This window comes from Rattus rattus, chromosome 2, assembly GCF_011064425.1.
Source record: "Rattus rattus isolate New Zealand chromosome 2, Rrattus_CSIRO_v1, whole genome shotgun sequence".
In the NCBI taxonomy this organism is placed as follows: Eukaryota; Metazoa; Chordata; class Mammalia; order Rodentia; family Muridae; genus Rattus; species Rattus rattus.
In genome coordinates this window covers 149,765,153-149,776,436 of record NC_046155.1, presented here as the reverse complement: position 1 = coordinate 149,776,436, position 11,284 = coordinate 149,765,153, and the positions used below count along the sequence as shown (strand labels likewise).

Genomic DNA, 11,284 nt, shown 5'->3' with positions numbered 1-11,284 from the left:
TTATTAGTACATGTTATCCTGTGAGCTGGGCAAGGGAGGACGGTGAGGATGAAGGTGCTATCACTCAGTGGTGGCCAGAGCTGTGTGGCTTTCCTGTTGCTTCATGTTTCCTTATTTTGTGGAAAGGTTCTCTGCCCTCCTTCCTCTTGTAACAGAAGAGGTCTCTTCACTGCCTCTGAACCAGGCTTGTCTGACGGGAACTGGATAGTTTTCTCAGGAAGAACTCCTCTCATTTCCTCCTTTAGCTAATTAGGAAAGGAAGTCCCTTCCCTTTCCAGGAGCAGTCCCACCCCTTAGCAAGGAGTCCCACCACTAACTTCAGACCTCAGATTCTGATTCAGCAGATTTGACCTCTCACTCTCTGCCCCTTCCCTGATCTTTCTTTCCTTCATCTCTCTCAGAGGCAACGCTGCCTTGCTGGCCCCAGAATAACACATTTGTGTAGTCTGAGGTGAAATGTTGCTTTGGTCACTCAAACCATTTCTTCTTGTCTCCCTGACAGTTTGTTAATCAATATGATTTTTGGTCCTTGCATCCCACATTGGAGTCGGACCAATTTCCCAGGGGTAGAAAGTCAGACATTAATCCACTAAAGCAACTGAATTACTTGTGTGTGTGAGACAGTTTCATCAGGACTACCTGCCTGTGGTTTGACACCTTGCTTTACAGACTGTGAACTTTTGAAAGTGTTCTCTGGTTCAATGGCAGGGGCAGCTGGATTCTTGATAGAAAGTTAAGTGATTAAAAGCTCCCTTCCCCCAGTCAAACCCATGCTTTGTGTTTGTGTAGCCTCAAGAGGGGACCTGGGTCATATTTGGAAGCTGGGTGAGGAGACCAGCTGCTCTGTCTTCTCTTAGTCAGATGCAAGCATAGCTCTCAGGGGTCATCATTCTGCCTGTGTGTGTCACAAGTGTCATCTTGCCCCAGAGTCTCAGCAACTTTACCTCTAAAACACGAGCTATTCACCTTACTAATTGTCCCAGCCTCTAATTTAATGAAAACCCATTAACCGAAACAATAATTAAAATGAGACATCATCTCTGTAGGAGGTTTGAATATTAAAATCACCCTGAACTTCAATGCAGGCAGAGTTTTATTCTTGAAAAACAGCATTCGAAGCAACACGTAAAAAATGATTTATAATGAACAATCATGGATCGGAGAGCTTGGCTATTGAACACGACGTCCCACTGTTTAATATTGACATTGAGAAGATGTAGTGAGGTCAAGGCCAATGCGGTGTTTAAAAAAAGTCGTTTTCATGCCTAAAATTAGGACCCTGCACAGAAGAGGATTAATTATAATTAGGTCAGTCACTGATCCAAACTTTTAATGCAAGCTCAAGGTTGCACCCAATACTCAGGGTAGCTGAGGCTCTTGGAGGAGGCTGACTCTCCATGTGTGTTGGGGTGAGGGTTGCAGTGATCTGGGGTTAGGGAAGCCATGTACGGGAAGAGCTACTGAATTAGCCAGTACCACATATCTTTGCTGCTTGCTAGAGATGGGTTCTTGGCTAAGTCCCTTACATTCTTTGGGGCAGCCATTTGTTCTCGTTAAAGTGAGTCTCTCCTGGCTACTCAGTGGGTTTTTACAGCTATGGAATGTGTCATGTATACACAGACACCTGGGAAGTTGTCCTGCTCAGAGCTAAGTGGGTAACTTTCCAGTTCTCCTTTGCAAGCGTCTCAGGAACTTCCTTAGGTATGGCGCTGTGTATGGCCTCATTCTTCCCTTTATTTGTGACGGAGCTCTGAGTGGCAGGGTAGCACCATCCTGTCACAGCCACAGCCACTCAAAGATGGAGAAAGGAAGCTGAGCTGTCCCCAGTGTGTGCAGGGCAGAGCTTGGGAGCCAGATCCTGGCATGTCTGAGAGGACAGGCAGTGGTCTCCTGAGGTTGGCTTTAAGTGGATCAGAGTCTGACCTCTGCCTACTCCACAAAGGCATCTCCACTCACCTGTGGGTTGATACGGGAGCACTGACCTCATTGTGCTGCTTTGAAGATTACATGAATGCATTTAAAATCTTTGCTAACCAGCACAAAGTGAAAATTCAAAACTGTCTGGCTGCTGGCTGGTTGGACCTAGACTGCAATGTGGCCAGAAAAATCCATCGACTCTCCACTTTTTCGTAAGCAGATAAGAATTGGAATAGGCTGTTAAACCTGCCAAAAACCATAGCAAACAATGCCTGTTCATTCACTGGCCTTCTGCTCTCCCATAGGCCCACAGTCATACTCAGCCATAAACACAGTCATTACTTCAGCTCAGGTTACAGAACCATCGAATGCTGGCTGTGGACGTAGTTTGGTATCCATACATCCTATAGGATCTGGGCCTTGAACCTAGGTGTTCAAAACACCATGGGGAGACACTGTCTTAAGGATTAAAATCCACTACTTAATTTAATTGTTGTAGTTGTGCTGTCTCCATCAGAGTACATGCAGTTTACTGACATTTGAGGAGTGAGGAGTCTGAAATATAAAGAGGTTAACTGACCCAAAGCTTATACACCTGATGGATAAACCTGGCATCTCAGCTGGCCTGGTGGCCATAGCAAGTCTGTAATACCTGCTACTCGGGAGGCTAACACACGAGAACCACAAGTGCAAGGCCAGCCCAGGAAATTTATGAAGAACATGGTATTCAAAAGAAAATGGAAGAAAAGTGCTGTGGAGATGTTTCAGTGATGAACTGTTTAGAATGTGTTCAGCCTTGGATATCAACCAACACACACACACACACACACACACACACACACACACAGAGAGAGAGAGAGATAGAGAGACCACAGACAGAGATACACAGAGATACACACAGACACACACATACACATAGAGACCACAGAGATACACAGAGACACACACAGACACACAAACACACACACACACAGAGACCACAGACAGAGATACACAGAGATACACACAGACACACAGACACATACACACAGAGATACACACAGACACACACACAGACACACACACAGACACACACACACACACACACACACAGAGTATCTCTAGTAGATGATTGGTTTAGCTTCTGAGCTGTTAATTACTATCCTACACAGCCCTGGAAAGGCTTGCACCACTGTATTCAGCCTTACACCCTCTGGAGATACATGTTAATCCACTTGCCTTGGTTCAGAGGAATGCTCAATAAAGGTATTTAAATAGAGATCAAGCGAGTGAATGACATAGGTGGACACTGCCTCACCAAGCTCAAGGCTGAAGACACCTTTCTGTCTTTTGAAGAATACAGACAGCAAACCTTGCAGGAGGGTGCATTCTCGTTCAAGCCCAGTATTTTCCTGTGCATGGAGCTGCATATTCTATGCACTGGGCACATCTGCTTGGCCCTTGGGCTAATGACAGAACAGATTCAAACCATGTCTGAGGGACTTGATGGCAAGCTATTGCTATCTTCCTGATTAGTCTTGGAGCTATGCATGTCATAGGTTCTGGGAGTGAAGGCTGAGTGCTCTATTTTAGTTTAAATGTCCATCAAGCCATTTGGAGCTGACTGGTTCTTTAAGGGGAGGAGGGTCTTTATAGAGAGTGACTCTGGGCTGAGCTTCGATGGAGCACTAGCCGTCTCATCTCATGATTAAGGATGACCCTCAGGACTGTGATGATGGACAGCAGGGGGATGGTTTTTTTCTTTCATAGCGTTCTCTTCTTGGTGTTCCCTTTTTATTTAATATGCTTTTATATTTCAGAAAAAATGTGTCTTTTTTCTTAAAATAACTTCTAGAGAAGATTCAGACACATAGAAAGGAGAAACAGTTCACCTATCCCTCACAATGGCTAATGTCCATGAAGACCACTCTGCTGTCTGTGTGAATAACTGAATAGATTCTGTGTACACTTGGTTTCTTGTTATGGATATGAGTATATAGCATGTGCAATGCTGGGAATTGAACCTAGGGCCTTGCATAGTCCTGCTGAGCATTTTAACACTAATCAACATCCTCATCTCTTGGGAGGGTCTCACTGTGACTCAACTGAGGCTGGCTTTGAACTTACTGTACAGTCTGAGCTGACCTCGAACTTGTGCAATCCTCCCATCTCCGTCTCCAGGAAGTTCTGGGAGTCAAACCATCCCTCACCACAGCTGGCTCACTTGCTAGCTGTTGGACAGTATGGCTAGACATTTCCTTCATTATCTCATCACCTCCTTGTCATTGTGATATTATCACATGTGATTTTCCTTCAGGCATTTATACCAGGATGTAATTATCTGTTCCCTGCTCTTAGATAGCTTTTGGTTAAATAACAAAGTTTTAATCATGTTGTAGAGATATTTTATCGGTCTTGCTGCGTGTTTTCCTGCCCTGTGAGTCAAATAGGCAGGCACCCATACCTTTCCTCTCTCCTTACACCTATGCTTCTGAATCATCATGAGATGTTGGGAATGAGCAGGTTGATTCTGCCGTGTTGCTGGGGCAGTGTGGAGAGGCTGTCTGAAAAGTTACTGTGTTGATTTTTCTTCCTGATATCATCAAATGTGTAAGGAGAGAGCTCAGCTGCCTCACACATCCTCTCTCATTAGTGAAATTATGGGGGCACCGGGATGTCTTTTGATTGAGTCAAATAGTAATTAGGAGAATTGATTAGTACCATGTGTCATAGGATTCCCTAGGCCCCATCCCCTAATGGAAGGGTTGGGACGCACATCTAGATTTATTGTTCCTCAGTCAGCTTGCTATGGGAGTGCACTTTATCTCAACAGGTTGGGTTATGTGTGGCGCTGCTCACCCCTGTCTTATGTTTTATTCAGGAGTTGGCAGACCAGATCACTTTTGTTAACCAAGTGATTGGATTTCCACCAGATGTGTGCCAGTAGGAGTTGTTGGGTACATATTGGTAAAGGGTTTCTCATGGGATCTACAGTAGAAGGAGCAAGATATTATTTATTAAGTTCATCACATGCAAATGTGATTGCACACACAGAGCTGGTGATTGTGCTAAGTGTAGTGGGGACAGAATTCAGGGACTCACTGGTCTGGAACAGTCAGAGGGGGATGGTTCTTGAAAAAGCTGCTGCAGATGGGAATAACAGTGCGAGAGTGCTGTGCCCTGGAGGAAGGGCAGTGGGGCTTACAGTGCTCTAATACAGGGGCACTGGTGGAGTGGGAGATGATGGGTGACAGGTAAGCAGGGTATGAGGGGAATGCCAGGGAGCACAGTGGTCACTGTTGATGACCTCCATGCTGGTTATTCTCCTGTGCCTTGACTCACGACGCTGGGCAAGCCAGGGTATGTCTTTGTGATACAACTTCTTTGCCTGCTGGCATTTGCCTCATAAGGGGTCCTTCCTTGCTTCACTCAGTGTTTCCTGGTTGAAAGCAGAATTGTCAGCTGTGGACTGGTGATGGGGACTTGTCTCTCCCCACAGACATAGACATTGAGGCTAGAAGGTGGCCAATAGCAGATGCCACAGGGTTAGAAATGTGTTCTGAATGAGTTGGTTTGGAATTTGTGCAATGGCCTCCTAGCCCAGTGCCCTTCATAACATTATTTCAATTCTGCAAGCCTAGTTTTCTCTTTTTTTTTTAATTATTATTTTTTTAACATTCCAACCACAGTTTCCCTTCCCCCCTTCCCAATTCCTCCCCCAACCTCTCACCCCATGCACTCCTCCTCCATTTCTATTCAGAAAAGGGTAGGCCTTCCATAGACCCATACATATCAACCAGCCCTGACACATCAGGCTGCAGTAAGAGTAGGCACAGCTTTCTCCATTAACGCTCGAGGAGGTGACTCAGTAGGCAGAGGGGGTCCTGAAGGCAGGCTTTATTTTTGTTTTTGTTTTTTTTTTAACATTTTACTATTTTTAAATTTACGTATATGAATGTAGATCTCTCTCTGTGTGTTTATGCATGTGCCTGCCGTGCCAGAAGCAGGCATCATCTCTCCATCCCCATTCTTCTTGCCTGGGCTTGGCACTTACATTTTGTTTATTTGGTCTATGATTGAGCATATTTCACAGATTTCTAAGTTGATATCTATTTGCTTCCTGCTTCTTATCAACTTGATCCACCGTGTACGTCTTTCTTGTTTCCTTTCATGGACAGAATATTCTCAAGGAACACTGAACATGCATCACCTTGGTAGAGCATGGCAATGCAACATTTGCTCCAGGGGCTCGTTAATTCATTTCACTCACTGCTCTTTCAACTCTGGGAAGAAGTTGGCTTCTGTAGAGGCGGTGACACGCCAGTGTTTGAGGAGTCGAGAACTTTATATATTAATTTGGAACTTGAACAAAGAAGAACAATTATAGAATCTGGGTTCTTTATAGATGGGAAAAATACCCTCTCTTATGTCTAGGGTAGAATAAATTATTTAACAATAATGAGAAGGAGTTTAAGCTGACGCATCATATAACTTGATCTGTTGATCTTCAGTTGATTATGGGTTCAAAGAGGAGAAGTATTGTCCAAGCTAACTACCCAGCTAGTTATCTGCCAAACTCAGAGTAAACTCAGTGATGTGCAGCCTGCTCTGGAGGTCAGGCTGTGTGAAGCAGGGTAGCTTGGTGTGTGCTCTTTGTCTGAATTCTGGCAAGTCCTCACTTGAGAGCAATGGGCCAGTATGGAGACTGTCTGTGATGTCTCCATGTATTCAAATGGAAATTTCTCACATTTCCCTCTGGTAGGTAGGTTTTTTTCCCTTTAATATGCCAATAATTTATGGAGAAATTTATGAAAGTTAGGATGCAAAATGCTCAACCTTCAAGGCTGATAGAACCAGTTCTGACTATTCGGGAGTGTCTTGTACAGAAGAAGAGGGATTGGCTCCAAACACCATTTTCTACAACCAGCTGTCCATACTGGCATTAGAGAAAGATCGATTTATCTCCTAGTTTTGCATATTTTCTGAGTGCAATATATGTAGCTATTTAAAGTAAAAATATAAAATAAGGAAAATAAATGGAGCAATCAGTGTATCTAAATTGGATGCCATTATGTCAGGCACAAAGAATGGGGGTCAGACTACGAATAAATAGATAGACTTTCAATCACGGAGCTTGCAGTCTGTCAGGGAGAGAAAGTAAATAACACAAAGGCTGGCTGTTACATAGGAGGTAATGAACTGGTCCCAGTCTGTGTGTAACAATGAGTCCTATGGAGGAAATACCCAGAGTGGGAGGAAGAGGGACATTTCTGGAAGAACCCTCAATGGACAGTGGCTCAAAGGTTGCAGTGAGAATTCAAGGAGGGTCCACGCATTTACAGAGATCCCTGGAAAGAGTGAAGAGACAAAGACGCAAGGCAAGGGTGTGTTCTTCTAGCAAATGAAGAAGGGTGAATGAGACGAGGTGCAGAGATGCATCAGATGGGTCCATGGGTGACTTCACTGGCCTTGTGATGGAATAGGATTTGATCTCCTGGGCAATGGGAAGTCACTACAATTTTATCAGGAGACTAACATAATTCAAATGTATGTTTTCAAAAGAACATTTGGATATTGTGTGCAAGATGGGAAGAAGGCAGCATGGAAATGGGGAAACCAGCTAGGGGTCAACAGAGAATGCCTTGAGGGACTATGGGAACGATTTGAACAGGAGATGTGAGAAGGAAGTTGCGGAGCAGTGGATAAATTCCAGACATGGGAGTCCTATACCTGCTCTTGGATTGGACACAGAGGCAGAGACGTGGGAAGAACCAAGGACAGTTTCTAGTGTTTGGCTTGAGGTGTCCTGTTTACTAAGACTGAAAATCAGGTTGTTTGAGGGCTGGGTCCAAGAGGGAGAGACTTGTAACTATAGGTGTTTGAAACATTGACTAGATGTCCAGATGGCCACAGTGAGCCTGTTGCTTAAAGAATTCTTACAGCTGTGAATTTTAATATGGAGGCCTTCAGCCAGGGGCTGTGTATACCCAAGGGCAAGAGAGAGGAAGAAAGACAAAAAAAAGCAGACAATTTCATCCCAGGAATCTTTTCCTTTTCCTGGCAATAACTATAGGTGAAGGAGAATTTTGCTCAGCATTAATATAGAAAAAATAAAGCTAATAAAATTTAGCCAATACTCTTTAGTTTGGAATATAAATTGTTCCTGTGTTTAGTAAAATTTGAAGCTATCTCAGAAAGCGCCCAGGTAGGATCTTGAAAAAGACATTGAAGCATTTTTCCTTTTGAAGATTGATTTAGTTTTATATTATGTATATGCATGTATTGCCTACATGATGTCTGTGCACTATGTGAGCACAGTCCCTTTGGAAGCCAGAAGTGGACCTAGGATCCCCTGGAATGGGGGGTACAGATAGTTGCTAGCTGCTATATGGTTGCTTGGAATGAAAGCCAAGTATAAGAACAACAAATGCTCTTAAGCACAAAACCATCCTCCCTAGACCCCATAGAAGCATTCTTTAAATGGCTTTCTCTTGTGTTGGCCTATAGCAAGATCCCAGTATGGCCCTTAATGATAAAACAGTGAAGCCTTTTGAGTGGGTTGAAAAGCGAGTGTCAGGCATGTGGATTTTTGCTAGTGGCCTGCCTCTATGGGACAGACTGCTTGTCTCCTACTGTTCACAGCCCCAAATTCTTTAGCTGGAGAGACTGTGTGGTTCTTCCTTAGGAGAAACAGCCAACTGGTTGACTCATAAGCTAAGTTTCGAGAGCTGTGAGAAATCACCTTGTCCATCCCCTCCATGCACACGAAAAGACCGAGCTTTCCGCCAACCGTTGTGTCCCTTCCCTTGTTAGAAACCACTATTTAGTTTCTGTAAGGCACCGAGATCCTAATAGAAGCTTGTAATGTGGCTTACACAGACTGTGAAGTTTCCTTATCTGAACTGGTTCCTCTCACTTGGACAAATAATCAAATAATTATCACATGGTCAGAAGAGTTGGGCAGGCTACAAGAATATACCAGTAAACACGCCTTTAAAAATTAGTTCTTTCATTTTCTGAGATTATAACATAATTGCATCATTCCCTTTCTCTTTCCTCCCCCTAAATCTCCCACAGGCCCCTCCTTGCTCTCTTTCAAATTCGTGGCCTCTTTTTTAAAATAATTTTTTAAAATTTAAAATTCTTTTTGTTGAGAATTTCCTATTTACTGTATTTACTGTACTGTGTTTCCTATGTATTATATTTACACTTTCATCCCTTCTCCCCTTCAACACCTCCCGTGTCACTCCCAGATTCATGACTTCTTCTTTAATTACATGTGTGTGTATATATAAATATGCATATACACACATATATTTGTATATATGTATGTGTGTATATATATATATATATGTGTGTGTGTGTGTGTGTGTGTGTGTGTGTGTGTGTGTGTGTGTAATCTACTTAGTCCATTTGGTGTTGCTCATTGTACATGTGTTTAGGATTGGCCACTTGGGATTGGCTAACCTATCATTCCTGCCGAACATTGGTTCTCTCTTTCTCAGAGCCACTGAGTGTCTATCCTATCCCTCTTCATCTATGGGTAGGACCTTGGGAAATTTCCCTCATCCATATTGGCATGTCAAAATGATATTTTCATCATGCCGGTCTCGATTAGGCAACCATATTATTGCGATTTCATGGGTATAACTTCCCTGTCACATCTAGAAAATACTATCTAGTAGCAGGACTCCTGGTCATCAGACTAAAGATTGTAAGAGCCAGACAACTTTTGATGCCCACTTGCCCCCTTCTGCAATGTCATGCCCATGTTTGGTCCTCTGGTGACTAGTACTGGTGCTGGGAGACGATCGTGAAATAATGAACAGTACTTAGACAGTTCTGATGAGGATGCCTCTGTCTCCGGGAGCAGATGTTGGAGACAGAGGCTCCTAGGCAGAAGCAGGATGAACAGGGGTCATGCACCTCTAGACCCTGCAGACCTTAATAAATATGGCGTAAGGAAAGTAATCCATCTCAGGCTTACAGAGCTATTCCAAGCACACTTACAGATCACTGATGTGTATTGTATATTGTTTTATTTTTTAACTAAAGGTTGGTGTTGCCGGGCGTTGTTAGCGCAGGTTCTCTCCTAGGTATAAGACAAGGACAGACCTTCTAGATGCATGTTGGGAGAGAGAAGCCAATTCCACGAGGAACACAGAATCTGAAGGCTATTAGTTATTGTTGGGTCCTGCCAGGTCTGAGAGTCTTTGACTCTCAGGACCCCACTTACCTGACGGCCTCCAACATTATTTATAGCCACCCTATCGATTTTTTCACAAGGCCAAATTGCTCATTATCCCATCAAAATTTATGTCAGAAAACCACTGTCTGGCCTATTGTGACTTGTCAAAGTGACAAGTGGACCTGGTGACAGAGATAGCATTTCTGGGGTTTTTGTTGAATGAATGTAGCTGTGAGGGGTGATGAACGGAGCCAGAAAATGAAAGCTATTGACAGAAGAAGAGGGAGAAAAAGCAAGCTGGGCTCTTAAATGTTTTACTTGTAACTTGACCCCCTTTTCTTTTCCCTCCCATGCTCTGTTCTCTCCTCTTTACCCACATTTTGCTTCTCCTGTGCCTCTTTCTTGACCCCTAGATGTACAGAGAGAGATCCATTCGGCCCCTCACGTGAGTGAGAAGCTGATCCAGCTATTCCGGAATAAAAGCGAGTTCACCTTTTTGGCTACGGTGCAGCAGAAACCGTCCACCTCAGGGGTGATACTGTCCATCCGGGAGCTGGAACACAGGTAGGAAACACTTTCTTCTTTTGATTAATTAATTGATTTTTTTTGGAGAGAGTCTCATTAGAGACCCTTGGCTGGTTTGAAACTTACTATGTAGACTGACAGCTCTTGCTCTTTTGGTGATCGTCTTGCCTCTGCCTTCTGTTCTGGAAATCAAAATGTGTGCCACCATGCCCGGTGAAGACAGCTCTGTGTACTTTCCAGAGTCTGTATAAGATGCTTTGGGCTCTAGAGATGGGCATTAGATGGAAACATGTGGCTGGCCACTTGGGGTCTAGTTTCTACTGAACACATAAATCTTAGGATTTACTTCTCAGTAAGAATTTACTTTGGGCAAAAGGATGCGTAATTATTTCCAGAGGCCATGAGTCTTTCTTTATTGTCTGTCTTCTAATTTTCTTCATTTGTATAAAACCACATCCTACCTAGCATATTTAGGTCATCAAACATGTTAATCAGCTGTATTTAAGAACTTCTTGTAAGCCTCCATTGTGTGTTTCCATGGAAACTGTACTTGACACTGGATGTTAAGGCAACTATCTTCAAATGTTTACTCTGAAGCTCCGAGGAGAAGCTCGTAGGGACCATGGAGAGAAAAGCACCACAACGCTTTATGGATGCAGGGTTAGAAGCTCATCT

The 11,284-nt window shown here is 43.6% G+C and overlaps 1 protein-coding gene across 1 annotated transcript in view; it reads left to right on the top strand.

Annotated features, from left to right (window-relative positions):
* LOC116892070 (protein kinase C-binding protein NELL1-like) overlaps positions 1-10,786 on the top strand; it is a 93,833-nt gene extending 83,047 nt beyond the window's left edge. Inside the window, exon 3 of the mRNA XM_032893540.1 lies at positions 10,498-10,786. Within this exon, the coding sequence (XP_032749431.1) occupies positions 10,498-10,652 (155 nt within the window). The 3' untranslated portion in view covers positions 10,653-10,786. The remainder of the gene's footprint in view (positions 1-10,497) is intronic.
* The last annotated feature ends 498 nt before the right edge of the window (positions 10,787-11,284 follow it).